We start from the raw sequence: 25977 nt of genomic DNA on the forward strand, positions 1-25977 counted from the left end.
TGAACGCCACGGGTTTGATTCTAGACCTCATTTTTTTTAAGAATTGAAATGACTGCAGATGTGCGTGCCTGATCAGATCTATCGCCATGCCAATGAGAAATCAACATAGGGTTCACCCCAACTCGAAATCATATTTCGGATGTCACTGGCTACCTACATTTGATGTGGATGTCTTCCAACCTAACGTCATTATAACAACATCGGCGTACATGCAGACGGATCATAGTGCCAAAATCGGCCATGAGTCAGTACATAGATTGATCATTACGCACGCAGTCATTTGGGATGTTCTAAGGAGTGCTCATGCACCGTTCTTTTTCTTCCCTCCAACATTTAGGCTACTCGTGTACTGGGGTCGAGCTGTGCTGTTGATGCATCATATCGCTCCTTCGATGCCCTGCGATCCAATTCATGTACCCAACAGGTCTCGAATGAATCTCGTATGCTGACCTGAATACCCAATCGTCTTTGAATGCAATTTTTTCGAACCGAGAGCTGCCTCGTTCTTGAGGCACGGTTCCAATCAAGGCCATGACTTCTTTGAAACTTCGCGTCCTGAGACAGCTCACCAATCCATCAAATGTATTGATGATCGGCACGATTGGCAACACGTATATGAGAATGAGCATCCATATGTCCCGGTAGTACCGGAAGATCGATGTCACATATATCAGTGGGATATGCCCAAGCATCAGAGCAAACGAGCTCAAGAAGCGATCCTGCAATTCGATGATTGCGAATCCATCCGCGGTTTCCATAGTGCTCTCAAGCACTTTCTTTGCCAATCTATCATCGAAGTGATGGAAAGAGAGACAGTAAAGCCGAAATATTTTGGAATCCGACTGGAAACCCTCGGCAGTACGAGATCTTTTGGCGGAAGTGCTTATGACTGACATGGGAGGGTCTGTAGCATCGACAGACTGCGGTATGTAGCTGAGATAGCCTTGACTATAAGAGCAGGTCTCCATCCATGAGTCTATATTGGGATGCAAATCTGACATGATAAAATTAATGGGCGTCTTGCCACGAGCGACTCGATTCTCATTTACGAGCCTCTCAATGGTCGGCGTAGGGCCTATCTAAGAAATTAGCCCTTTTGTAACCGGAAATAAGCTCAATGCACTAGAAAGTTCTACCTCCGGCGCCAGAGCAGAACTCGACCACGGCTATATTGTTACTCTCGAGGTTGCCAATGTCTTCGAGCGCTCTTAATACGACAGCTGCAGCTAGCTCCGCCGGCGAAACCTTTTGAAAGATAGGCACTTTGTGGACCCAAGCAGCGGAGAGAATCGCTTGACACCTGCGACGAATAAAGCCAGGAACACGTGAAGGCTGTTAATGCGAGTTACCCAGACTGAGCCATGCTTACACACATATGGAAATCCAATATCTCAAACAATCTCCAAGGCTTATTCGTCAGTCTTGGATTGATTATCCTGAGCCACAGCGGTCGCTTCTCCATCTTCTCGCTGTCCCGAACCTCTGATGTGGTATCCTGTTCGTTGGGAGACATTCTGAGGAGCGATGAAGTCTCGTCTACACAACGGTTCAGTAACCATAAACAAGCGGAGGAAATAGTGCGTACCAGCAAGTTTTGGCATATTTCCCGCTCTTGGAGTCCTGGACGACGGGAAAGAAGAGCTAATGGCTGTCTGTCCTTGTTGCTGATGAAAGCATGCAGTACCAGGATTGTACTATTGAAACGAAAAAACGTGATCGGCCGACAGTTGAAGTTTCAAGTCGGACCTAAACCGATTCAGGAGCACGGTAGGTGTGCCCTTGAGATCTCAATACGAGGAATGTAGACGGTGAATTGCTGCAAAATGCAACCAGGGAAAGAGGGAATGACGTCGTGTTGCGCGAACACGTGTGTCTTGATTGGTCAACCCCTGTCCATCCAGCCTCATATTCAGCCGGATACATTGGGCCTACAAGTACATGAATAGATGCATCTTGCTGGAAGCGGATTTCATAAGAAGAATTCTCTCCTTGTGGTGATCTAGTGTAACATGAATACTGTGTAAGCTAATAACACTGCTCGATATCATTCAAGACAACTGGTCTGGTCACGAAAGATCGGTTAATCAAAAGTCATCACTGTCTATCAAGAGGGAAGCTTAGCTCGTAGCCACTTCCCAGCACTTGAAATTGTTTGATCTGCGAGCTTGTCCTTTCCGGCCATGAATGTGTAGACGTGCTGCTGGCCGTCCGCGATGTCAAGCTCAACTTCTACCCCGGCACCTCTTGCCTTCTCTGCGAATTTAGTCGCGTTGTCCCTAAGCGTTTCGTACCCTCCAACAGCAATATACATCGGCGGCAAACCTTTCGGATCTGCGTCAAGTATATGAGCTAGAGGATCGCTCTGATCTTTAGGGTGAAGAAATGCGTCAACCATCAATTGCAGTCCTTCTCGGCGAATCAGGGCATCCGTTTCGACACAGGTATCGATCGTTCCATCCGGGAATTTCATGTCATACCAGGGAGAGATCGGTACTATGGCCCGCGGAAGAGGCTCACCAAGCTCCCGTAGCTTGAGAACTACGGCCGTGCAGAGGTTGCCCCCAGCGCTGTCACCCATGGTCGCGATGTTCTCGGGTTTATAGCCCTTCTTCAGGAGAAACTTGTAGCTGTCAACCGCATTCTCGAGCTGCGTGGGGAACTTGTGTTCTGGCGCTAGCCAATATTCGACCATGAGAACCTTCATGCCGGCCGCCTTGCCGAAGTGGGCGGCCATCTTCCGATGGGAAGCAATCGAGTTCGTGACGTATCCACCGCCATGAAAATATAGAATTACGTTCGGCGAATCTCGTGCCGCAAGAGGAATGCACCACAGTGCAGGGCCTAAAAAGGTCAGGTCCGGCTCGTCCTGATACATGACCTCAGTAGGTTCACTAGCGAGCGAGGCTATGTTATTTGCGCAAGCTCTAGCGACCTCGAGATCTTCTGAGATCCTGGGATCTTTCTGCCTAAGGGCGACGGTAGCCTGGAAGTATTTCGCAAGAGCATCGTTTCCTGGAGGCATGTTGAATGACGATAAACAATGCCAGTACAATTGCACTGTATCTTTGACATTCGTCGGTAATGAGCATATATCCAAGTTTCTCAAAAGCGGGGTTTGTCTGAGCCTACGGGAAAAGCAATTACCGAGATCTCACTGCTGGCCTAAGAGAAGACAGATGAATAGCTTCAAGTAAGTACTTTGGGATAGTACTGTATCCGCATTACCTGCCACGAACGTTGGCCTTGTTCTAGTCTGTTCGCAACCTTGCATGTTGCTTACTTGCAAAAATGGGCTACGATTGTTTGTCGTAGTTCTACTGTTTTGAAAATCTAGCTCAGAACTGGACAGCTCTTGTCAAAAACAATCCAACCATAATGATCATCTATTTACTATAATAAATCCACGGTAGTCTGAGATGAAGTTGAAATACATGGTCTCAAACAGCTGATCAAATGATTGAGGAATTGAACTCTGTTGGGTCATCTGGTGGAGAAATACTTTACCCCAAATGGCGGTGGGCAAAGAGTCTTCCAAAAGTTGGCAGATGCAAAGGTCAAAACAAACATGGTCAGCACCTTAGCAATTGCGGTTTACATAAAGTGATTTGATTTTACTCTACTCTGCCCTTTGCTGATGAGCCTGTTTCTTCTATCCAATTCGACGTTGGACAATGCAGTGTGCAAATTGGTCGTCTAATTGAACGGCCGAACTACCAAGGACAGTGTGCAAACGTGCAAATGTGCAAATATGCAGAATTTACTCGTCATTTGAGTGAAAAGGTGTGAACATTTCATAGATAGGATCAACGGGAATGAATATGGAAGAATGTGTTCCGCTATCGCAGATATTGTCTAACCATGGCCCGGTCAACGATTGTAAAATCTACGGGGTTTCTGACAACAGACGAAGCAGAATGTCTGCGTGTCGGAGCTGAATTTAGGCGAACAGAGTTAGGGCTTCAAAAAGGGTGGTGAGAAGCCACGCAATTGCGAGAATCCCGAGTTGTCGCTTGATGATCAAAGTGCTGTTGATCGCATCGTTGTAGCTTTGGACCATTGGAATTTTTCCTTTCTGCGACCAGAAATTGCTCACATGAAGTTGAGCGAGGGCGCAAACTCCCGCGTTGAACGCATTCAAAGCTATCCGGCCTGAAGCAGAGTCTAGAGGCCAGCCGATAGTGAATAGGGCGCAAGACAGCGAGCAAAGTATCTGACTCTCTCTAAGCTTAAGAACAACCAAAAAGAGCAGATCCTGCGCTTACCGCCAGAGCACCTGACGTCTGTGTGGTCCGCGTTTTATGCAATTCTTGCGCCGCAGTTTTGGAGTACTGCGCAGCCCGCTCGCTAGTCGACTCCCACTTTCTCAAGTTCGTGATCGATATGTAGGCATGGAACAGGCTGTAGGCGCTCAGCCCGGCCTGAGCCATGTGAATATTGGTCTGGAAAGACACCATTTTGTCCGCGGGCAGTGAAGATCCTGGGGAAGATCTGGGTAACGAGCATTTTGCGTGGGAACAAGAATTACGTCACGTTGTCAGTGGTTTGCAACTAGTGCATCTACGGAAGACACTTAAAATCGTATAAGCCCCCGCCTTTCAGTAACTTATAGGCTTTTGATGCAGTCCGTTTTTCTGCTTTTCTGGAAAACCTTTCCATTTTGCTGGTCTGGATGAGTGGAATGTTGACTGTTGCTGCATGAATGGTTTGTTAGACCGCATCTCTGATATTCTGGAAAACTATCGAAGCTTCAGCACAGAGAAATGACCGATCGCTGCAACGTTGAGTGATGCAACGAGGGCTTGATGACAAATGCTGCATGCATAGGCATATTCTTTTCTGATTGATTTACTACGCGCTGATGTACCACAAGTCAACTCGATCCTGACAAGGTCCACAGGGGAGAAGCTCGGATAGCGGATCGGTTCTCGAATCATTCTTGGCCCCATCCATCCTGAAGCAGCAGCAGGTATTCACACCGTGTAGAGATCACCTTGACGTCGAATGATATTCTTTCGAAATTAGATATAATAGAAGACAGCCGTTTTGGAACATCGTCGCAATTTGACTTGGAAAAGCAATCGTTAAAGCATACCATACAACTTGTTGTTGTACGAAGTATGATTTTGTGATTTGAACAATTGCTATGTCTTCCTCTGATTTCCTGCCCCCCCCCCCCCCCCCAGGGAGTCAATAGCTATCAAATGCCGTGTTAAAGAGCCATTTACACTGGATCGTAACAATGAACGACGGATGCAGTCTTACGCAGTACACCCAGGGATGTGGAGTATCTGCATAAGCTTTTGCGCTCTCCCAAGACTCAATCGCACAGCTCAGACTGGTTTAATGCTCGAACGGCCCGACGGTCGCGGCTCAGACCGTTCGAAAGCAGCACAAGCAGTGGGCAGTGGAGCAGTTTGCATTGCATCTGTACAGATCACTTCCCGTAGCGGCCAGGAGACCGAGCCGACTTTCTCGCAGCCGAAATGGACTCTTTGGACACCGTTAAGCGCCTCCAAGATACCCAGGCAGATACTGCATTAGACAAAAAGTCTTTTGCGACTCACATGATCCGAGAACTCCACAATTCACATGCACTGTGCCCGTGAATTTTTCACGGCGAGGTGGTGGATGGTGCATTCGTTGAAAAGAAATGGCGACACAAAGCCCCATCCTTCTCCTCGTCTCGAGCTCGCAGCTGCAATCGTCTGAGCGTTACGTTGGCGGCGCTGATCGGACGAGGCTGGCTCGTCTACAAGCTGAGAGCATTGGTAAGCGGTCGATGTCACGCAAGCATACGACCACGTCGAGAACCGTTCGCCGTTACCCCGCAAGGACGAGGTTCGGCATGCACGTCGGGGAGATCCTGGAGTAGCCAGAACAACCAGGACGAAAGCAACGAGATCGGAGAGCCAGTGAGGCGCGAGAGTCATGCGTGTGGGTCCAATCTCCGCACATGAGCCTCTCGGATGAATGCAGGTGTTCGATGATGACGGCACGCACGACATAGCAGGCGGCAGCGGAACATCTTTCAGCGAGCAATTGGTGCGAAAACGCATGGGTCGCGGCAACGTAGTTTGGCCCGTCTGTCAAATCTTCGCGGCGGACCAACTGATTTCTGAGCTGCGAAGACGGATGTCCTACCAGGAACACGTAAGGTCGGGCGCAAATCCAGTACGACTCCATCTTCGCACGCCAGGGTTACAATGTAGATGGGCCTTGGGACTGCGAAGCTTGCGTTTGCACCTCCATGGGATGCCATAGGATGGCTGGTGGGCCTTGCGCTGTAGTGGCAACTGACTTTGTCCTTGGTCTCGCGACGGTGAGAAGTGCTGTCGCACCGCCCGTACATAAATTCAATATTTCTCGCCGCCGATCGCACGACCTGTCGATCCCCCGAGCTCTTTGACTTTCGTAGCAAGGACCGTCGCCCAAGGTAATTTCACTACTCTTCGATCGTCGACCTTGCTTATTAGAAGGAACAGGCAGCCTGAAGTTCCACGACCGGACGTCTGAAAACCTTCTGTCGTTTTCCTGCGGACGAGCTGCAAGCCAGCGTACCTTTTTCCTGAATAAGCTCACTTAAGCTCAACGGCAGAGGCGTCGCCGTCCGCAAACCAGCATGCGGAACCAGCTTCTTTGGGCTGGGGTCGTCTCAGCAACACACGCAGCAGCGAGAACGCTGCACCCTCGCCAGGTATGTAAACATGCACTTTTGCTCAAACACCACAACCATCGTGAACACGATGACAACGCGCGTCGCACCCTTGCTCTGCACCGATGCTTCGCTACGTTGCTATCTGCGCAGTCGTCGCAGTCACTGTATGCGATCTGCTTCTCCCTCTCGATCGCATCCCCCCCGGGCCACCCGTCCGTAAACAATCGTGAGCATCTACCAATTGACTCCGCGCAGGACTCTTCTTACAATTCTAGCCTCAATATTGGCCCATATGAATCATCACCGCCCAAGTATCCTTCGCCATGGATGGACGGCAGCGGGCAGTGGTCCAGCGCTTATGCCCGTGCCCAAGAATTCGTGAAGCAGATGACTCTCCTCGAAAAGATCAATCTGACGACCGGAACCGGCTGGGAGAGCGGACCATGTGTTGGAACCACCGGTTCAGTTCCTAGACTGGGCATACCCAATCTCTGCATGCAGGATTCGCCACTGGGAGTTCGACTTACCGACTACAACTCGGGATTTCCAGCTGGTGGTACCGTCGCTGCTTCGTGGGATCGAAATGTCTGGTACACACGAGGCTATGACATGGGCATGGAGCATCGCGGAAAAGGCGTTGACGTGTGAGTGTCTCCGTTTTATGGAAACAAACCTGGGGGGGTAAAGGTGCTAACTGCCGACAAGACAACTTGGCCCTGTCGTTGGTCCTCTTGGTCGCGCACCTGAGGGCGGTAGGAACTGGGAAGGGTTTTCGCCTGACCCAGTGCTTTCCGGAGTAGCAGTCTCTGAAACTGTCAAGGGTATCCAAGATGCTGGTGTCATTGCATGTTCGTTCTACCTAAGGCACTATCGCGTATAGGCCGTGTACTGATCAAGTTAGGCACAAAGCATTATATCCTCAACGAACAAGAACACTTCCGTCAAAGTGGCGAAGCGCAGGGCTACGGTTTTAACATCTCTGAGAGCATCAGTTCGAACATTGATGATATCACGATCCACGAGCTTTACTTGTGGCCGTTTGCAGACGCCGTTCGAGCAGGAACAGGCGCAATTATGTGCTCATACAACCAGGTTAACAACAGCTACGCATGCCAGAACTCGTACACGATGAATTACCTTTTGAAGGGCGAGCTCGGATTTCAAGGTTTTGTCATGTCAGACTGTACGTTATATCTACCTCTACGAGCGTACCTTTACTGATGCTGGGCATTTTAGGGGGTGCGCAGCACGCAGGCGTATCAACCTCCCTTGCGGGACTGGACATGACCATGCCTGGCGACTCTTCCTTCAACTCTGGAGTCTCATTCTGGGGCGCTAACATGACACTCGCTGTGCTCAACGGTACGGTGCCGGAATGGCGCATCGATGATATGGCAACCCGCATCATGGCCGCATACTTCCTCGTTGGCCGTGACAAATACCGAGTACCGGTCAACTTCAACTCATGGTCACTCGACACGTACGGTTATGAGCATGCATATGCCAAAGAAGGATACGGCTTGATCAATCAGCATGTCGACGTGCGCGGCGAGCATGGTAACGACATCCGCGAGCATGCGGCCAAGTCCACGATTCTTCTCAAGAACGTGAACGGTGCACTTCCTCTCACGGGCAAGGAGAAATTCACCGGCGTCTTCGGCGAGGACGCCGACACCAACGTTTACGGGCCGAACGGCTGCAGCGACCGTGGCTGTGACAACGGAACCCTGGCCATGGGCTGGGGATCTGGCACCGCAAACTTCCCATACATCGTCACGCCGCTCACTGCCATCCAAAACGAAGTGCTCACTACAAGCGGCAATGTAGTTCAGTCGGTCACCAACAACTGGGCGTACGACGAGATCGCGGCAGTGGCACAGCAAGCCAGCGTTTCCATCGTCTTCGTCAACTCCGATTCAGGCGAGGGTTACATCAGCGTGGACGGCAACGAAGGCGACCGAAACAACTTGACCGCTTGGCGCAATGGAGAGACGTTGATCCAGAACGTCACCGCCGTCTGCAACAACACCATCGTTGTCGTCCACAGCGTCGGTCCCATCTTGCTGACCAACTTTTATGACAACCCCAACGTCACCGCCATCGTCTGGGCTGGCCTTCCCGGTGAGCAGACGGGCAACTCCCTCACAGATGTCCTTTACGGCCGAGTGAATCCCGGTGGCAAGCTTCCTTTTACACTTGGGGCCAGCCGTGAGGATTATGGGACCGACGTCATGTACGAGCCGAACAATGGCAACAATGCGCCGCAGCTGGATTTCTCAGAGGGCGTCTTCATCGACTACCGTCACTTCGACAAGAACAACATCAATCCCATCTACGAGTTCGGTTACGGAATGAGCTACACAACGTTCAGCTATTCAGGCCTCCAGGTCCAGAGCCACGCCGTCAGCGCGTATCAGCCGACGACCGGCACGACGGCGCCGGCACCCGTTCTCGGGACGTACAGCAACGACACGGCGGACTACCAATACCCGAGCGGCTTCCAGCCCGTCTCCAACTACATATACCCGTATCTCAACGGCACGGATCCCAAGACCGCTGCGGGCTCTACCGACTACGGGCTCCCTTCGGATCAATGGCTTCCGTCCAACGCGACAGACGGCTCCGCTCAGCTCAAAGTGCCTGCCGGCGGCGCACCAGGCGGCAACCCGCAGCTGTACGACGTCCTCTTCACCGTCACCGCAACCATCACAAATACTGGATCCGTGGCTGGCGACGAGGTGGTGCAGCTCTACGTCTCGCGCGGCGGTCCCAATGACCCTGTCAGGGACCTTCGTGGCTTTGACAGGCTGACTATCGCTCCTGGTGCCTCCGCCACCTTTACGGCCAATCTGACGAGGAAAGACCTGAGCAACTGGGATCCTGCAAGCCAGAATTGGGTCATCACTTCGTACCCCAAGACCGTCTATGTGGGGGCCAGTTCGAGGAACCTTGCGCTCAATGCCACTCTGGATTTGTCCAACGTGGGCGGCAGCTAAAGTCAGCGACAAGAGGCAGACGTGGAAAAGAATGAAGCGTGTTGTGGAACAGGCGGGTTCCCCGACGACCGTACATCGTTAATTCTATGCTGAAGCGCGTCGCGTACGCGCTGGTATTTTGTACATAGCATGATTAGAATCAGCCTCATTCCTTGGTCGAGGGATCCTATAATGATTAATGAAGAACGCGAATAAAAAGATACGAGTATAGCAAGCGCGTAGGACATTGGAACATGACGAATTCTAATTTCTTGTCCACATGAGTTTCGTGACCGTGAGACTGGTGGATACCCGTCCGCCGCCAGCTGACATCTTCAGAGAAAGCACCATGGGTCTCCAAAAGAAGGTTAAAAATTCTGCGCCAAATCATGATATTGAGTTCCCACCTTAGTGGAGTACACAGTTCCAAAAGTAAACCTTTGACCGTTATGTGCGGAATTTATCTGGTGCCAGAAAATGGGCCCACAGAGTACGCTTTTTTTTTTCAACTGCGTGGGTTATATTTGGCCCAACCTACCCGCGGTCTGACGAGTTTTTGAGTATTACAAGTGCTTGTCGGCAACAATCAAGTGACCCCCTCTGCAGAAGTTTGGTCCTTCATAGCGGTCACAGTGTCCGGCTCGGCTTTTGTGTCCTTCTCTTTTCCTTTTCCACTGCCCTTCTCCATATCCACGTCCACGTCCGTCACCGAAGGCGCTGGCTCATCGTCATCAAATAAAAATGAAATGTCGATGGCTGAGTCAGGCTCCTCCTTGATTCGGCAATTGCAGGTTCTCATTCGTAGGCCTTCAAGATGCTTATATTCGGGCCGCTTGAGTGCAGCCTCGAAGTCAGCAAATTTAATCCACTGCAGCGGCTCCATCTTTAGGAAAGCCTCTCTGGTTTCCTTCAGAGCTTTCGAGATGCTGGCGTGGTCGTGACCAGATTCACCAGCCTGAGGCCAACGATATTCTTGAGCCAGCTTGGAGAGGTCATAGCTGTCGAGGAACAAGTCGCGCTGCTCGTTAGTGACGGGCTTCTTCTCCCAGTCTGGGAATTCGGTCATGCGAAGCTCGGAGGGAAGACCAAGAATACCGACAGCTTGAAAATTCATGATGTATAACTCGTCTCTCTGACCCTCATTGCAATTAGGGTCGATGTTTCGTAGAGGCGCCGTTTGAATTGGTAGGAACTGCATGCTGATGCCCAACTCTTCAGGATGATCTTTCGTTGCTGGGCGAAAGTGTAACGGTCGTGAAGAGCCCTTCTCTACGGCGATTCGAAGAGCAGTTGGTAAAGCTGCAATGCGTCGCTCACGCTCCTCGCGTTCGGCCTTTTCCTTGCGCTCTCTTTCCTCTCTTTCTTTGCGCTCCTGTTCTTCCTTCTCTTTCTTTAGACGCTCCTCTTCTGCCTTGCGCGCTGCTTCTCTCGCAGCTGCCTCTTCAGCTTCGCGTTTCCTGCGCTCAGCCTCGGCGGCTTTTTCGGCAGCTTCAGCGGCTTTGGCTTCTTCCTCAGCCTTTCGCGCTTCTCGAACAGATTCGGGCGTTGTCGCTTTCGCAGGTTTCTCGGACTTGTCCGGCTTTTCTGGCTTGTCATCAAATTTTGAGTCCGTCGAGTGACGTTTGTCGCTTGAGGCTTTCCGAGAGTTGGACTTGCTGCTATCCTTGACGTCCTTGGTGCTTTTCAAGTCCTCGCGCTTGATGGCCTTTCCGTCAGAGGACTTACGGCTGGCCACAGGCGAAGGAGGATCGTTATTCGAACCCCTACTCACCAGGGATGATCTTCTTTCACGCATAGGCTTTTTACGCACCCGGACTTCCTCCTCGGAATCTTCGCTTTCTGACGATTCAAGCACTGGTCTGAACTTGCGTTTCGCGTCTTTGTTGTTTGGAGACGATACCGGAGGTTTTCGTGTAGTCTTCTTCTCTTTGACTGCTTGTGGTGATGGCGACCGTTCTTTCGGACTAGTCTTTTTATCTTCGGGCTTATCAGAATCCTGTACCTTCTTTTTCTTTTGAACCTTACTCTTAGCTATGTACGCATCATAGTATTTCTTGAGCAGATCTCTTTCCGCCTGCCATTTTGGTCCCCGTCTCTCTTCGGCAACCTCCCAATACAACTTTCCATTTTTGGTTCTGCGAGTTGGGTTGAAGTTGTCCTGTTCGAGCAGGAGCTTGATGACCCTGAGATGACCTCGGCCGATCGCCGCAAGCAGAGGCGTTTCGTCGTACTTGGCTGGATCTGGATCTTTCTCGAGCTGTTGGCCCGCCGACGCCAAAAGAAGGTTCAGAACCAGATGGTGACCAGCTCTGGCTGCTACTACAGCGTGTGAGTTGTCAGGTTTAACACTGCTAAGGAAATGATCAACTGCAACGACATCCCCTTTGCGCGCGTAGTCAAGCAAGTTTGCTCGGTTCGGCTCCAAATATAGTAGATCTGCTCGGTTCTTGTCCTCCGGCCGAATCAGGGGGAAATCCGGGTCGTCATCGTCATCCTCGTCGTCGGATTCCGAACCAACATACTCTTGCATAGCCTTCTGGAGCATTGCACGTAGCTCTGGGGCGTATTCTTCGTCATCGTCGATAGCATCAATGGCTCGCTTGCCGCTTTTGTTTTGGTGATGGGGATTCACTCCGTGTTCTAACAATAATCGAACGACCTCGACATGTCCGTTCTCCACGGCGTCGATGAGCGGCGTATCCTGTTCATCTTTAGAACAGCAATCCTTTCGACAGCCTTTCTCGAGTAAGAACTGAACGATGTCCGCGTAACCTGCCAGCGCAGCCTTCTGTAGAGGTGCAAAACCACCGTTATCGGTCTGGTCAATCTCACCGGGCGCCTCCTCGTACGCTTGGCGGACGGCCTTGAAGTTGCCCTTCTCGCATGCTCGGGCAAGTGGGGTGGAGCCAAACTTGTCGGCGCGCTTGCTAGCAGGAGCAGTCCGTGCCGGAGACGTCATGGCACGATATGCAGCTCGCCCAGACCGGGGAGGAGGTGCCAGCTTCGGAATTGGTGGATAGGACGCTGCTTCGTCCGAGGACATGTCGCTCGTCGCCCACTCTTTATTTCCTGACGGCATTGAAGTGCCTGAGGTGTCGCGTCGCGAACGCGTCGATCCCAGCCCGGCGCTCGTCAGGTTCGTGGATTGTGTTGAAGCCGATCTTCGATGAGAGGAGCGTAGGCCCGGTGTGCCTGGAGTTGGCGGAGACGAGGGACGTTTTTGCGACTTCGCCGACTTGACGGCCTCATCTAAGCGTGGCTTTTGACGTGGCGGCTCGAGTTTGGACGGTTTCTGTGCATCGCTGAACTTCCGCTTGCGAGGTTCGGCCGAGTGGACCTGCCTGGATCGGTCGCTGAGGTCGTTGGGCGAGTTCGTCGCATCAGCGGACTGAGCACGCGATGAAACCTTGTTCACGTCGTTCGATAAGCGCGGTCTTTCTTTTAATGCCGTCTTCGCGTGTCCGTTCTCACGTCCGTCGGTACCGTTAGGCTTGCGTTCCTTCCTGTCGGCGGTGTCGCCATTGAGACTCGAGGCTCGACTGACGGATTGGCTGCGTGTGGGGTCCGTTCGCGACTTTAGACTCACACTAGAGGCATCAGCGTCGTCCTTGGGTTCTCGCTTTACCACTTTCTTCTTGGTTCCGGCCCGGGTGTGCTCGTCGTCGCTGAGAATGTCCGTTTCAGCTTCCGAGTCGGCATGACCATTCGACGTCTTGGACGGCTCAGCGTGCCCGTTAACGACTTTGGACGAATTGGCGCGTTTCCTCGCCTGCTCTGGAGAGGGCGACTGCGACTTTGACAGTGATGTGGGCCGGTCAGACGGACTGCGCACGGGATGGTGCCGGTGAGAGGAGGAAGAATGAGACGAAGTGCGTCTGTGGTGAGCGGCAGCGGTGGGAGAGGTACTGCTGCCACTGGTCATCACGGGAAGTTCGGGGAGACGATACTCCTCAGCGTCATGCTGCAAATGATGCGAGTGCAGCGAGACAAGAGCCAGCGTTGGCGGGTCTGGCTCAGGGCGTCACGGTCGGAAGGGTGCGTGTGCGTGGGAGGGTGCGAGCGTGGGTGAGCGGCGGCGGTCAGAGAAAGCCAAGGACGAGGGCGGGAAGCCAGCAAAGGGAAGTGGTGGTGATGCGTCGCGCAGTGCGAACGAGGGTAGGAACGAGTACAGATGGCGATGGTACGAAGGATGGACGCAGTTGGAGGGCGATGGAGACGAACTGGTTGAGTGGTGAGTCAGGTTCTGGCGGGAGACGGGGTGGTGAGTGTAGAGTGTATGGAGAGAGGGTTTGAGTGCCTGGAAGAGAATCAAGACTGGTGGGCGAGCAGAGGCGGCGCAGGAGGGCTTGGGCGGGCAGCGGGACGCCAACACAGACGCAGACGGACACAGGACAGAGGAGGGCAGCAGAGGCACAGGCGGAGGCTGCACAGGCACAGGCAGAGGCCGAGCCAGCGAGCCAGCGCAGAGCCAGCGCCAGAGCCAGACACGGACGCAGGCGCAGCCAGGCGTCAGACCGGCCAGGTCAGGCAGGCCCAGGCAGGCCCAGGCAGGCCCAAGCATGCCCCAGGCAGACCCGCGCAGGCCTGCGCAGCCTGGCGCAGGCTCACGCCGGCCCGCGCTCCAGCAGCGAATGCGAGCGGCGGAATGTGTCTGGGGCAGCAGACGCCAAGGCCCCCTAGCCTGCGTCGGGACTAGCCCGGCTCCTGCTGCAATTTGCCGTCACATGACGCGTGCAACGCCCGTCCCAACGCGTCTGCGCCCAAGCGCCTCCTCTCGTCGCTCTCCCCATTCTTCTCTCGCCCTTTTCCTTCTTTTCCGGCTCGTCCAGCTCTTCTTCCTCTTCTTTCTTCCCACCCCTGATCGCTGCATTCTCTCCCTTTTCGCCCATCTTTTTGTCGCTGAAACTTCCCTCCCCTCCGCAGCCACTGGTTCCAGCCCTCGTCATCGTTACGTTATCCGTCCAGCCATACCCATCACAAACATCCACGCAGTCCGTGGCTGCGTCGCTCAATTTGCGTCGCTAGCGGATCGCCAGGATCTCAGCCAGTGGCGTGCATCTTTCTCAGCCCGGTGAAAATCCGTGCTGCAAGCTGTCTCTTTGTCTTCGTCGTTTCGAAACACTGTCCTGATAAGCACCCGTCGACCCACCATCATTACTCGCTGTCCCCTTTTACGCCTTGGAACCTCGCATACTCCTCTCCCCCCCTTGCTTCCTTGTTCCAGTCATGGCTGATGTCGGCTTGGACGTCGTTCTGGCCATAAGAAGCTTCTACCTGCTCGTCGCCGCTGCGGTATTTCGCCCCTCTCGCCTCACTTTCTGAAATCCATGCTTCTGCCGGCAGTTCTGCGATCGCCTTGCGCACCGCACCTCTTCACTACGTTCTGTGTGCGCTGTCTCCGCGATGTTCGGCGGTTTGATTGACTTGGCCCGTGGTGTTTACATGGCTCTAGAAATCTCTCCTGCTCGCGTCGCTCTCATCGCAACATGGCTCGATCTCGACGGAGGATTCGGTGCAACAGGCAGTCAGCAAGACGCGCGAAGCTTTACTCTAGTGCTGGCCTCATGCCACCTGTAGGCTTTAGACGGCGGACCGCTTTGACTTGTAGTGTGCTCGTACATGCCACTTTGCTCAACCAGCAGCTTCGGCAGAAGGATGGCTGATCCACAATGATGTGTGACTTTCTTCAGACCGTTCTGACCACAGCAGATCATTGGCATTTATGCTATCCCACCCTTCAAAAGCAGGTTTCTTGCCTACGGCGCTCGAGCCGCACCCAGCAGCATGCCTAAAAATGGCCTTCTTGACCACCTCGCCGCCGTCACCGTCCCACATGCCTGGTTCAAACACTTCTACATCCTCTCGATTGCGGCGTGTCTCTTCTGGCTCGGTGTGATTCTTACCCAAAATCCAATCTTGGATCGCGTACTTTCGTTTTCCAAAGAACCAGAAGTACCAGTGTCGGCCATGCAAGTCTCCATCGCATGGTTCGCACTCATCCTGCACAGTGTCCGTCGTTACCTGGAATGTTTGGAGGCTGCACCGAGCTCGTCGCGCATGTTCGTTGGACACTGGGTGATGGGACTACTCTTCTACGTCGTTACCAGTGTTGCTGTGTGGATAGAAGGCGACCGCCGTCTGATTAAGCACACCGTCAACGAAGAGACCGGCGACTCGGACTGGATTCTCCTCCTTGTGTCACCAGACATTTCGTACGGCAAGCAACTGCTCATTGTTCTTGGTGTTGGTATCTTCTTCCTCGCCAGCGTCACCCAGGGCAATGTTCACGGCTATTTCCGCGATCTGAAGCAGTTGACGAAAGGGAAGTATACACTGCCACAGCATCCCTTGTTTGACTACACAGTCACGCCACATTACGCCGCTGAGTGCTTCGAATACCTTGGTCTGGCGTTGATCTTAGCTCCAAAGGGACGGGTGTTTAACACGACTATGCTGTGCTGCTTGGTTTTCGTGGTAGTAAATCTTGGTGTGACGGCGGATGGAACGAGGGAATGGTACAAGGAAAAGTTCCCCAAGGACAAGATCGAGAAAAAGAGTAGGATGATTCCATTCATCTGGTAGAGATGACAGGGTTCACTTCACACGTGGCAGATGCTTTGAACGTTATCTCTAACGTATCCAGTTCAGGAGTTTTCAACGGATACTAAGAGTCGTAGACGTCTACTGAAGATTGAAGCGCATGAATCATTGAAAAGCGTAGTTGGCATCTACGAAGATCATTAGAAGGTGCAATCACCGAGCCTTGTTGCATGTACGTCGTGATGTGTTAGATAAAAGTTTAAAAAGCATTAATTGGGAAGGAATTCGAGGGTTCAATTCTGTATATGCATGCACTTTACATCAACACATTGTGAATGTTGATTTATAGATTCTAGCGGTCCTCTGCAGGTACATGACTCTTCTCAAGTAGCGATGGTGACTCGACCAGCAAGTACGAAGCCGTAATAGACCATGACAAAGATGTCCACCAGGTTGACCAGACTGCTTACGCCATGCAACGCGGCAAAGGTCTTGTTCAACTTCTGCATCTCCGCGCTCTTCGGGCCATCGTCATAATACTTCTTTCCATCTCGCGTCTCTTGATGCTTTCTTTGCTTTATGACTGACGTTGTCCACGGGCCCAGAACAAGCCAATTCGTCGCACCTAGCAGGGCCGAAAGCGTAAGCGGCATCGTAACCTGCCAGAGATTGTCGCCTGCCGTCAGGTTCGACAGCGAGGAAGTAGGGAACGACAGCAGACTGGCAACCGGCAAGCCGGTCTGCAGGGCGAAGTAGTACGGGAACAGCTTCTGCTGGAGGACCGAGAAGGAGGGTCGCGGTAGAACTTTGAAGGCGACTATGCCTTGGAAGAACGTGTTGAAGACGGACGTGCCGAGGACGGTGCCATAGCTAGCGAGGGCGCGGTCAGCTTCAAAACGCCCAACAAGTGCACCGCGCCGGTTTCGAGGACGGACCTGAGGATGTGCCACGCGATGGGGCTCGTGAACGCTGCCAAACCCGGCATTTTTTGTGTCTCTCAGCAAACGCGATGCCGAGCTACTAGACGCTGGGAAACGATCTTTCGGCGCCGCAGCTGCTTCGCCAGCAAAGGCAAGAGGTAGGTTGAGTTCTGGTTAGCAAGAAGCTACGTTGCGGAAAGGCGCTGGATTGACGACGCTGCAGAGACGGCAGCATGCAGGACTGTTTTCTTTATTTTCCGATCCCCGAGGGGCCCCATGACGATGGCATGATTCGAACGGTTCGATGCTTCGCCTTTCCGGCATGGCTCAGCCTTGGTCAGATAACTAAGCCCGTGAAGAGCCCAGAAACGGCACGGACCGACACGTGAGCAGGCGTTGAAGCTGCCTGCGTTTGTGGAAGCGGTCTGTGGACACGCCTCTGCTGCCTTCCAGAAAGCCGCTGTCAACTCTGAGAATTGACGTGCAGATTTGAAATGTGATCGGTGCTGTCTTCGAGGACGAGGCATTGTTGAAGATGGCAAACAAGGAGGCGACCATATACATCATTGATGTTGGCAAGTCAATGGGAAGGAAGCAACACGGTCGCCAGCAGACAAATCTCGATTGGAGCATGCAGTATGTTTGGGATAGGATCACAACCACTGTGAGCCCTTTGTCTCGTTGCTCAACAAGTTCGACACTCACGACGGGCAGGTGAAAGATGGCAAAAAGCTCGAACAGCTCGGCGTTCTCGCTGTTCGAACGGACGAGACGCAGAATATTTTGGACAGCGACGACGGGTTTTCCAACATCACTGAACTTCAGGGCATCCAGCAGACACTTCTTTCAGATCTGCGAAAGCTCCGCGATGCCATCCGCCCGAGCAACACGTCTCGCGGTGATATTCTCTCCGCGCTTGTTTTGGCCGTTCACATGATGGGACAGCATACCAGGAAGTTAAAGTACAAGCGCAAGATCGTACTAGTCACCGACGCTTCCGTCTCGATTTACGCCGAGGACAGCCATGAGATCGTCAAGAAAATCAAGGAGGATGACATCGAACTTACCATCCTCGGTGTCGACTTTGACGATCCTGAATACGGCTTCAAGGAGGAAGACAAGAATCCTATCAAAGCGCAAAATGAAGCGATCCTGAAGCAGCTTTGCGAGGACTGCGATGGAACGTTTGGCACGATGGCCTACGCAATCTCTGAACTGGGTCTACCTCGAATCACGCTGCCAAACCCTGTACCATTGTATAAAGGGACGCTGACGTTGGGAGACCCAAGCAAATACGACACGGCCATGACCATCCAGGTTGAGCGTTATGCCAAAGTCAGGCTCGCGAAAGCCCCAACGGCCAGCAACTACGTTGTAAGCGTAGGAGGTGGTGGCGGCGTCGCTGCTGCTGCAGGGTCAAGCACGCACACGTCGGCGACGGTGCAGGATGGTGGTGACGAATCTGCCGGGGATGGATTGGCCTCAGTGAAGTACTCGAGAACGTACACCGTCGAAGATGAGAACGCGCCAGGCGGCAAACGCGAGGTTGAGAGAGATGAACTTGCTCGAGGGTTCGAATACGGGCGCACTGCCGTGCCTATGGAACGCGAAGACGAGCATGTTACGAAGCTAGAAACATTCGAATCTTTCGACATTGTTGGTTTCGTGGCAGCATCCGAATACGAGCACTGGATGAGCATGTCTGAAACAAGCCAGACGGTGCCTAGCAAGGTAAACCAGAAGGCTGCAATGGCATTTTCGTCCTTGGTACACGCATTGTACGAGAGAGATTCCTATGCGGTGGCTAGACTCGTTACAAAGAACGGTAGGAATCCTATCATGGTGCTTATGGCGCCATTTTTCGACCCAGCCAACAACTTCGAGTGCCTCGTCGATGTGGAGCTGCCCTTTGCGGAGGACATGCGGTCTTTCACTTTCCCGCCGCTGGACAAAGTTGTCACGGTTGGCGGGAAACATATAGAACGGCATCGCAACCTGCCAAATGAAGCCCTTCTGAGTGCCATGAGCGATTTTGTGGATACCATGGACCTATCTACCTTTGGCAAGGACGACGACGGCAATCCCGCCGAATACGCCCCTATCACTGACACGTACAACGCACGAAAGAACTACATAGAGCATGCCATCAAATTCCGTGCAATCCACCCTACAGATGAGGTTCCGCCTGCGCCAGATATCCTCCTTAAATATTCGAATCCACCTGCAGAGTTGCTCGAATCCGCAAAAACCAATCTCGACGCTTTGATCAAAGCCGCGGATGTTAAGAAAGTGCCACCTAAACTGAAAGGTCGAAAACGAGGTCGAGACATTGAGAAACCGCTGTCCGGCCTCGACATCGAGTCTCTCCTTCGCAGCGGCGACAACAAGCGTGTCAAGATATCCCCCGAGAACGCAATCCCGGAATTCAAACAACTGATCGCCACCGTCGACGAGATAAGCAGTCTCAAAGACGCGGTCAGACAGCTGTCCGTCATCATCCAGGACTACATCCGGACGAGCACAGGGAACTACAACTATCAAAGAGCGATAGAAGCCATGCGCGTGATGAAGGAAGAAATGATGGAGTATGAGGAACCCAATTTGTACAACGACTTCTTGCGAGAGCTCAAGAAGAAGTTGGTGGCTGGCGATCTGGGTGGCGACAGAACGGAGATGTGGTATCTGGTGAAGGTGTCTAGGTTGGGTCTGATTGACAGCGCGATGAGCGAGTTGGCAGATGTGAGCCCTGATGATGCCAAAGCGGTGAGTTGTGCTTCCCTGAAGGCTGTCATGGTATAGATACTGATTCGCTGGCAGTTTATGACGCTCAGCTGATGATCGACACTCTGGCGCTGGTTCTGAATTTGCTGGAAAACGAATTGAGCTCGCGACATGTGCAAGAGCTTTTGCGAGCAAAGTCTACGTTGAAGAGCCTGTTCGAGCTTCGGTTCCGCAATGACCAGGCACCGACTCTTTGAAGTCATGACACCTGCCGGGAGGCTTTTGAATCCGAATATGTACCTTGGAGAGACGCTCAAAATCCCATGGAAGTTCGTAGACCTCTCGACGGACCGAAATGATGCCTCAAATGTCTACCCGGAAGAACCATGATTTCCATGAATTTTTCTCACCATTGTTCCAAGTCAGGCATCACAGCCCGTCAGCAATGGTTCAGCTCACTCAAGTCAGCCGCTCGCACATCAGATGATGTACCACCACGGGGTAGAGCGTATTGTTCAGCATGTGGCATGGCCACAAGCCATTCTGGGGAGGTTTTATTTACGACAAGTGTTGTCACCAGGAGGTGAACTGTCTGCTGGTGGTTTCAGAAAGACAACAAAATTCCGTTTCCTCTGTACTCGGACTGACCTTCCGTGTACATCAATAACATACGTGTGGGCTAGCAAAAAGAAGGCCAGGGGGAAAAGGGAAGCGTGCTCTTCGATTCATGGCTTCTGCCATCTTTTATCTGCCAAGCCTTCCAAATCACCCGAAAATCAGTGAGCGTTTCCGCGCAGCATAAAAGCAACGGCCTCGATTAGAATCGCTCAGCATGAACTTCATGTATCATACATCACAACTTTGGCTTTGTCCCCAACGGATTACCTAGCCGTCCCAAACGTACCTCTGTTTCTTAGCGCGTCCAATCTTTTCTCAGCGACTTTGTCGCCTCTTGCGATGGCCATTAAGTACCATTCCTTGGCCTTCTCCTTGCTCTGTCGAACTCCGACACCCTTCTCGTAGAAGTACGCGACCTGGGCAAGAGCGGGCGGGTAAGCGTCCTCAGCCGCCCGCCTCGCGTACGTGAAGGCCAAGTGCGGATGCACGTCCACGACGCCGGGTTCGCCCCATCCGAAGTAGGTCGAGATCTGGTAGTCCGCTTCCGGTTCGCCCTGCCGCGCAGCAAGTTGGAAGTAGTGCAGGGCAAGCACGGGGCTTTTCTCCAGGCCCTGACGCCCGAGTCTGAACGCGTGCGCGAGGTGGAGCTGGCATTTGGAGCAGCCGAGCAGGGCGCCTCGCTTGAAGTTCTCTCGGGCAGCGATTTCATCCACGGGAAGGACCGACTCTCGTATCTTGACGCCCCGTCGATAGCTCTCTGTTTGCAGCAGGCCCAGAAGGAAGAGTGACTGGGGAAAGTCTCTGTCTGCCAGCTCCACGGCCTTGCGAAGGTGCCAGATAGCGTCCTTCGCTTCTTTCCTCAGCCCGAGCTCACCCTTGAGATATGCCTCTGCTAAACGCTGCACGTCCATCAGTCCTTTTCCATGTCATTCGAACTGAAAGCTAACGTTGGGGAAAGCTTACATAGTTGCAGGCTGTATCGTTAGCTGCCGCCCCTTCCATGTAGTAATCCAGAATTGTACTCCTTTTCACGAGCGGGTTTGCCTCGAGCATGTTGGCGATGTAGAATGCCGACCTTGTGTATCCGTGGCCCAGGCTTCTTTGGAATAGCTCAAGCGTCTTGACTAGGTCCGCGACCTGATAGGAGGCCTGTAAAAACAAAGCCTTTGAGTCCCCGTTCGGCAAATGAAGCTTCACCAGTTCCCAGGCCTGTCTCTGCAGTTCGAGCTCTTTCTCGCCAGCCTTTTCCGGCGTCGTCTGAGTTCTCGATATCCTCACGCGTTGTCTGGCCGTAATAGCGACAAAATGCAGCGCCTCCTCCGCCCACAGCAATTGGTCCTCGGATGTGACGATCGTGTACCTTCTTCTCAAAAGGTCATTCTGTTGGTCTTCTGCCAGCGCTGGCAAGTATTGCGGCGGATTTTGGACCTTTGGAAACGGATCCTTCGTCGCAAACTTCGAGACAACTTCCGGATAGCTAGATTGCATCGAGGGGCTGCGTTCGAATCGTGCTGTTGGCGATTCCGCCATCGATTTCCTGCCGTCAACCTCACTGAATTCCGAGGCAAGAGGTGAGAATACTTTAGACTGCTGGCGCGAGTGTTTCGAGCGACTCGATGGTGTGCATGCCTCATTTTCGCGTCTGCTCGCCGTCAATGGCGACGTGTAGTTTGAGGATTGAGCCGAGTCTCTCTTTTTTAATGTTTCGTGGCTGCAGGCTGGGCTTTTGGGAGCCAGTGGCTCCAGACGTTGTCCCGTTTCCTGCAATTTCAAGCCGTCGAGCGCCGAGACAGACTTTTCCATGGACAGTCTGACGGCCGATTTACTATCCGCGAGAGATGCTTGTTCTATCTCAGCATAACGCGGTTGCGAACTGGAATCACCATTGGTGGAAATGATGTCGATGTTCTTCGAACAATCACAGTCGGTAGCAGAGCCTTCAAGATTCGTCTCCGCATCTGAGGCCTCGAACGTCTGCCTTGAAGGCGAACTTTGCAATGTGATCTGGTCCTGTGCCGTTTTTGCCAGAATGGATTTCGTTTCCTGTAGCAGCTGGTTCAGATCGCTCAAGGAGTGCCTAAGCAGCATCAGTTGACGATTCAGAAAAGGTCTCGGTACTACGTACATATGGATTACCTGAAGCAACAGCGTCAGTGCTTCTTGGTGGCCGTGTATCTGCGCCGCGTACCCTCGGAGAAGCTTCTCGCTCCACAGGAAACTGGCCCTCTTCTTCAGGCCCAAGAAGTTGTTGTATTGTCCACTCTTCAGCACAATATCATCCAACTTCTGCTGCAGTAAGGTGAATACGGTTCTACAGCCAGATAACGCGGTCTGGAGTGCGTCTCTGAATTCGACTTTTGACTCCAACGCTAGCATGAGGCTTCCATCTTTCTGCTCGACAAGATAGCTCAGCTGCATTAATGAACCTCGTAAAGCCGAGGACTCTGAATAGAGAGATTTTATGGCGTTGGCCGAATTCCTGTACTTGAGCCGTAGCTTTTCGAGTGTGTTCACGGTCGACAAGCACGCCGTGGTGATCTGGAGCACAGTTGCCGCAAAACCAACAACTTCGGCCATCGCAACGTGTCCAGACTTTGCGTTACTGTAAACCAGGAATAGGTCGAGCTTGAAAACTGGTGCAGGATTATAGCTCGATAATGGTGTGCCTGATAATTGGCACAAACCGCGGTGGCGAGAGAGAGAGAGAGAGAGAGAGAGAGAGAGAGAGAGAGAGGCGCAGTATCACAGATTGTTTCTACTGGCAAGTGAAAGCCCTGCAACGAAGGAAGAGAGAGCGTGGATACAAGGTATATCGCTGAATCGTTTTGCACAAGCAGTCCTCAAAGCGAGCGGCAAAACATTAGATGAAAGGAATGCCTCACCGAAGCCGTGGGGAGCTCCGATGCATGGTTCGCACAACACCAGCAAGCAGTCCTAGGCGGAGTACAGCCTGTGAACGTGGGATACAGATACGCACACGCCTATGTACATTCCGTGGGACTCAGACCTCCGATTTGCGTAACACAACCCCTCTAAATCGTGGTCAGCAAAGATAGCATACTTCAAGGGAAGAGAGGGGGGGTGCGCTGGGGGGTTGCACGTCAAGCAACCCCCACAACCCTACGTCTCAAAGGCTCGCATTGCGGGCGTTATTACGCTGATTAACCTCGTGTCTAACGGAATGAGAAGCACGCGCCGCCACGCCCGAGGAATGCGCGTTTCGAGGAAAGATACTTGGCGATGCGGATAAGATGGTGGGAGCAAGTGCGTGCGCAAACGAGTGGTTGAAAAGTGACCTCCGACATATCAGGCTGTATCGAGTCAGCGTCATGGTTGGTACTTGATTCCTCCGAGTCAGCCTTGCGGGACGGCGGCCTCAAGGCTATCGAAGTCGGCGAAGAAGCATCTCGAGGCTTTGAATTCACATAATTCCCGTTTCCAAATTCCTGAAAGGACATTTGGACTCCTGCCGAGGACGAGAATGTGTTCTTCCATTTCCACACGTTAGCCAAGCATCACTCTCAGACGAACTCCGTGCTTTTCACACAATGACTGGAGATCCGCGAGAAAACGAGGGGACGGATCGAGTACCAATGGAGAAAGGCAACACGAGCAAAGCAGAAAGGAGATCGTGCGTTTTTTGAATACACACCACAGCATTGTTGGTAGCACTAAAGCCGAAGAGATACCCACGCCTCTAATGTCCATACTGGGGTATCATGCTGTCATAAGATCATACATCATGAAACTTGCTTGCAGCGAACATGGTCAACCCACGGCTCAATCATAAGATTAGATTGTCGCTTTCTACGACTTCGCATATCCTTGAAGCAAGGTCCAGTGCTCAGAATGTCCTGGTTCAGGTCGAATCGTCATAGTAATTGTGCATTCCGGCGAACTCGGCGATTGAGTCCCATAGCTCTTCCCACGGAGTCTTCCTAGTCTTGCGAACCGGTTCAGGCTTCTCGTCTTCCCTCTCCTCACTGCTGTCCGGATGCTGAAAATCATCTGACCCGTGTTGCACGTCCGAGGACTTTTCAACTTCCTGCTCGTCATCCTGCTCGTCATCCTGCTCGGCGTCGTCTGACTCGTCCAGCTCCTCGCTGTATGAGGAATAGGCATCTGCATCAATACGACGAATTAGTCCGCCTCTTCTGATGATGATCATCGAACGATGACCCGTCTCTGGAGAGACGGATCGAGCGTCGCATGTTGGTGATTGTGAAGAGCAATTACCAATAGCCGAATCTACCCTGCTGCTCGACGACTTCCTGTATCGCCGAGCGATGTCCTTGAAGTCCAGCTCGACGTCGTCAAACTCGTGGTTCAGTGACACTATGCTCTGCTCAAGTTTGTCGCGCTCCTCAGGCTCACAGGGTTGTAGCAAGGAGCGTTCAACGTTCTCTAGACGTGATTTGAGGCGGGATATCGTCGGGATGGCACTTTGGAGGTCATCGTGCAGGCGGATGTTCTGCTCGCGTAGTTTTTCGTTGTCGGCCTTCAAGCTCTCGTTCTCTTGCTTGAGTGTCGACAAGGCTTCTGAAGCCGCGCTCAAACGCTGAATGGCGAGCTGGTAATTGGCCTGTGTGACAACTCACTTAGCTTGTGCCCTCACGCCACTGGGTTTTCGCTGGGCTTTTGACAGTCCGAGCCCCGCCTACCTTCATCTCGTCGTAGTGCTGCTGCAGCGATTCTCTCAGTCTTGTGATGCGCGCAATGACATCGCGACCTTCACGAAGCTCCCGGCGTAAGTCATCGTTCTCGGCTAGGAGCACGGCGGGATCGTCCTCGTCTTGGAACAACGAGCCGGTCTCTTCAGCTATCTCCCTCGTCTGCGACTCGGGCGCATTGAGCTTAGTCTCGAGAGCGGATAGCTCCGAGTCAAAGTCGCTGAGATGCGGCGTTTGGCCTCCGTCCTGTTCGTGCTCGGCGACTTTACGCGCAATGGCACCCAGCCGGTCGAGGATGCGCACCTGGACCGGCGTGTACAATTTGCGCTGGTCAGCAGCAGTGCACGTCGAGGAATCTCCCGCGTCACTGAAGTAGTCGCTAAATTGAGGCGAGGGCCACAGCGACGCCCGCTCGTGATCATTGGGCGGCGTGGCTGGAGGGGGCGACATGATGTCTACGTGAAGAGGACGAAGAAGAGGACATAGGAAAATACGGTGCAAAAAGAGGAGACCACGCGAACAAAAGGGAGCGTGCCTCTGCTTTGCGCGGAGGGAGGGGGACAAGGCGGTGATGATGCTGGACCGCCGCGGCGGGCGAATGAGAGGCTGGGGTGACCAGCCTTGACGATGAGCAAGCTGCAAACCTTCCGTCTGCGGATTCGTGCAGCGGGCATGCGAGCTGTTCCTCTACCCTGTGCCCCACGCAAGGACGCGCAAATACTCATGTGCAATGCTGCTTGTGCTGAGGTCTACAAGGAGCGGATGCTCGTACAGACGAGCAGGAACGGGTGTCTGGTGTGAAGAACGGTGAGCGACGCTGGCCCTGGGGCCCACGACGGGTTTGGCTCGTGCTGAGCGTAGCGTGAAGTTGGGCCGGG

General features: G+C 52.9%; 10 protein-coding genes across 13 annotated transcripts; 3 read left to right on the forward strand and 7 right to left on the reverse strand.

Moving 5' to 3' along the window:
* Nucleotides 1–12: 12 nt before the first annotated feature.
* PV09_02672 (uncharacterized protein) lies at nt 13–1814 on the reverse strand. The gene is made up of 3 exons (XM_016355755.1): nt 1586–1814; nt 1137–1536; nt 13–1075 (listed from the first exon to the last, which is right to left on the reverse strand). The coding sequence occupies exon 3, from the start codon at nt 999–1001 to the stop codon at nt 339–341; it is 663 nt and encodes a 220-aa protein (XP_016216061.1). The 5' UTR covers nt 1002–1075; nt 1137–1536; nt 1586–1814; the 3' UTR covers nt 13–338.
* A 177-nt stretch (nt 1815–1991) lies between these two features.
* PV09_02673 (uncharacterized protein) lies at nt 1992–3068 on the reverse strand. Its single transcript, XM_016355756.1, has one exon. It carries the CDS (start codon nt 3020–3022, stop codon nt 2105–2107), a length of 918 nt encoding a protein of 305 aa, XP_016216062.1. The 5' UTR covers nt 3023–3068; the 3' UTR covers nt 1992–2104.
* Nucleotides 3069–3354: 286 nt separating this feature from the next.
* On the reverse strand, nt 3355–4492 carry PV09_02674 (uncharacterized protein). Its single transcript, XM_016355757.1, has 2 exons — nt 4263–4492; nt 3355–4210 (listed from the first exon to the last, which is right to left on the reverse strand). The coding sequence occupies exons 1-2, from the start codon at nt 4452–4454 to the stop codon at nt 3938–3940; spliced, it is 465 nt and encodes a 154-aa protein (XP_016216063.1). The 5' UTR covers nt 4455–4492; the 3' UTR covers nt 3355–3937.
* A 1855-nt stretch (nt 4493–6347) lies between these two features.
* PV09_02675 lies at nt 6348–9884 on the forward strand. 2 transcript variants are annotated; one of them, XM_016355759.1, is made up of 6 exons: nt 6348–6433; nt 6483–6694; nt 6911–7299; nt 7361–7503; nt 7557–7838; nt 7892–9884. In XM_016355759.1, exons 2-6 carry the CDS (start codon nt 6620–6622, stop codon nt 9649–9651), a joined length of 2649 nt encoding a protein of 882 aa, XP_016216065.1. In that variant the 5' UTR covers nt 6348–6433; nt 6483–6619; the 3' UTR covers nt 9652–9884. The 2 variants fall into 2 exon arrangements, with proteins under 2 accessions (XP_016216065.1, XP_016216064.1); XM_016355758.1 differs by lacking the exons at nt 6348–6433; nt 6483–6694 and adding an exon at nt 6710–6881 and having other exon boundaries at nt 6931–7299.
* Nucleotides 9452–14007, reverse strand: PV09_02676. Of its 2 annotated transcripts, XM_016355761.1 has the most exons (3): nt 11656–14007; nt 11402–11607; nt 9452–11326 (listed from the first exon to the last, which is right to left on the reverse strand). In XM_016355761.1, the coding sequence occupies exons 1-3, from the start codon at nt 13550–13552 to the stop codon at nt 10217–10219; spliced, it is 3213 nt and encodes a 1070-aa protein (XP_016216067.1). In that variant the 5' UTR covers nt 13553–14007; the 3' UTR covers nt 9452–10216. The 2 variants fall into 2 exon arrangements, with proteins under 2 accessions (XP_016216067.1, XP_016216066.1); XM_016355760.1 differs by having other exon boundaries at nt 9452–11607.
* Nucleotides 14008–14446: 439 nt separating this feature from the next.
* PV09_02677 (uncharacterized protein) lies at nt 14447–16536 on the forward strand. Its single transcript, XM_016355762.1, has 2 exons — nt 14447–14922; nt 15340–16536. The coding sequence occupies exons 1-2, from the start codon at nt 14857–14859 to the stop codon at nt 16210–16212; spliced, it is 939 nt and encodes a 312-aa protein (XP_016216068.1). The 5' UTR covers nt 14447–14856; the 3' UTR covers nt 16213–16536.
* On the reverse strand, nt 16440–17416 carry PV09_02678 (uncharacterized protein). The gene is made up of 2 exons (XM_016355763.1): nt 17106–17416; nt 16440–17040 (listed from the first exon to the last, which is right to left on the reverse strand). Exons 1-2 carry the CDS (start codon nt 17153–17155, stop codon nt 16554–16556), a joined length of 537 nt encoding a protein of 178 aa, XP_016216069.1. The 5' UTR covers nt 17156–17416; the 3' UTR covers nt 16440–16553.
* Nucleotides 17417–17469: 53 nt separating this feature from the next.
* PV09_02679 (uncharacterized protein) lies at nt 17470–20711 on the forward strand. The gene is made up of 3 exons (XM_016355764.1): nt 17470–17754; nt 17805–19853; nt 19908–20711. Exons 1-3 carry the CDS (start codon nt 17626–17628, stop codon nt 19923–19925), a joined length of 2196 nt encoding a protein of 731 aa, XP_016216070.1. The 5' UTR covers nt 17470–17625; the 3' UTR covers nt 19926–20711.
* PV09_02680 (uncharacterized protein) lies at nt 20693–23033 on the reverse strand (the record flags this gene model as incomplete). Its single annotated transcript, XM_016355765.1, has 3 exons — nt 22555–23033; nt 21393–22506; nt 20693–21328 (listed from the first exon to the last, which is right to left on the reverse strand). The coding sequence occupies exons 1-3, from the start codon at nt 23004–23006 to the stop codon at nt 20693–20695; spliced, it is 2202 nt and encodes a 733-aa protein (XP_016216071.1). The 5' UTR covers nt 23007–23033.
* A 1014-nt stretch (nt 23034–24047) lies between these two features.
* Nucleotides 24048–25888, reverse strand: PV09_02681. 2 transcript variants are annotated; one of them, XM_016355767.1, is made up of 3 exons: nt 25091–25888; nt 24666–25011; nt 24048–24551 (listed from the first exon to the last, which is right to left on the reverse strand). In XM_016355767.1, exons 1-3 carry the CDS (start codon nt 25547–25549, stop codon nt 24289–24291), a joined length of 1068 nt encoding a protein of 355 aa, XP_016216073.1. In that variant the 5' UTR covers nt 25550–25888; the 3' UTR covers nt 24048–24288. The 2 variants fall into 2 exon arrangements, with proteins under 2 accessions (XP_016216073.1, XP_016216072.1); XM_016355766.1 differs by having other exon boundaries at nt 24048–25011.
* Between the last annotated feature and the right edge of the window lie 89 nt (nt 25889–25977).

The sequence above is a fragment of the Verruconis gallopava genome (assembly GCF_000836295.1).
Source record: "Verruconis gallopava strain CBS 43764 unplaced genomic scaffold supercont1.7, whole genome shotgun sequence".
In the NCBI taxonomy this organism is placed as follows: Eukaryota; Fungi; Ascomycota; class Dothideomycetes; order Venturiales; family Sympoventuriaceae; genus Verruconis; species Verruconis gallopava.

Bases quoted from the DNA above. Each gene is read 5' to 3' on its own strand.
- PV09_02672 (XM_016355755.1), bottom strand. From the start codon at position 1,001: ATGTCAGATTTGCATCCCAATATAGACTCATGGATGGAGACCTGCTCT.
- PV09_02673 (XM_016355756.1), bottom strand. From the start codon at position 3,022: ATGCCTCCAGGAAACGATGCTCTTGCGAAATACTTCCAGGCTACCGTC.
- PV09_02674 (XM_016355757.1), bottom strand. From the start codon at position 4,454: ATGGTGTCTTTCCAGACCAATATTCACATGGCTCAGGCCGGGCTGAGC. The intron at 4,211-4,262 runs GTAAGCGCAGGA...AGAGAGAGTCAG, and splicing joins AGACGTCAGGTGCTCTGGCG to ATACTTTGCTCGCTGTCTTG.
- PV09_02675 (XM_016355758.1), top strand. From the start codon at position 6,778: ATGCTTCGCTACGTTGCTATCTGCGCAGTCGTCGCAGTCACTGTATGC. The intron at 6,882-6,930 runs GTGAGCATCTAC...TTACAATTCTAG, and splicing joins CCACCCGTCCGTAAACAATC to CCTCAATATTGGCCCATATG. The intron at 7,504-7,556 runs GTTCGTTCTACC...TGATCAAGTTAG, and splicing joins AGATGCTGGTGTCATTGCAT to GCACAAAGCATTATATCCTC.
- PV09_02676 (XM_016355760.1), bottom strand. From the start codon at position 13,552: ATGACCAGTGGCAGCAGTACCTCTCCCACCGCTGCCGCTCACCACAGA. The intron at 11,608-11,655 runs GTAAGGTTCAAA...ATAAGCCCGAAG, and splicing joins TGATGCGTACATAGCTAAGA to ATAAAAAGACTAGTCCGAAA.
- PV09_02677 (XM_016355762.1), top strand. From the start codon at position 14,857: ATGGCTGATGTCGGCTTGGACGTCGTTCTGGCCATAAGAAGCTTCTAC. The intron at 14,923-15,339 runs GTATTTCGCCCC...TGACCACAGCAG, and splicing joins ACCTGCTCGTCGCCGCTGCG to ATCATTGGCATTTATGCTAT.
- PV09_02678 (XM_016355763.1), bottom strand. From the start codon at position 17,155: ATGCCGGGTTTGGCAGCGTTCACGAGCCCCATCGCGTGGCACATCCTC. The intron at 17,041-17,105 runs GTCCGTCCTCGA...CGCCCTCGCTAG, and splicing joins ATCGCGTGGCACATCCTCAG to CTATGGCACCGTCCTCGGCA.
- PV09_02679 (XM_016355764.1), top strand. From the start codon at position 17,626: ATGGCAAACAAGGAGGCGACCATATACATCATTGATGTTGGCAAGTCA. The intron at 17,755-17,804 runs GTGAGCCCTTTG...CACGACGGGCAG, and splicing joins GGGATAGGATCACAACCACT to GTGAAAGATGGCAAAAAGCT.
- PV09_02681 (XM_016355766.1), bottom strand. From the start codon at position 25,549: ATGTCGCCCCCTCCAGCCACGCCGCCCAATGATCACGAGCGGGCGTCG. The intron at 25,012-25,090 runs GTAGGCGGGGCT...GTTGTCACACAG, and splicing joins AGCACTACGACGAGATGAAG to GCCAATTACCAGCTCGCCAT.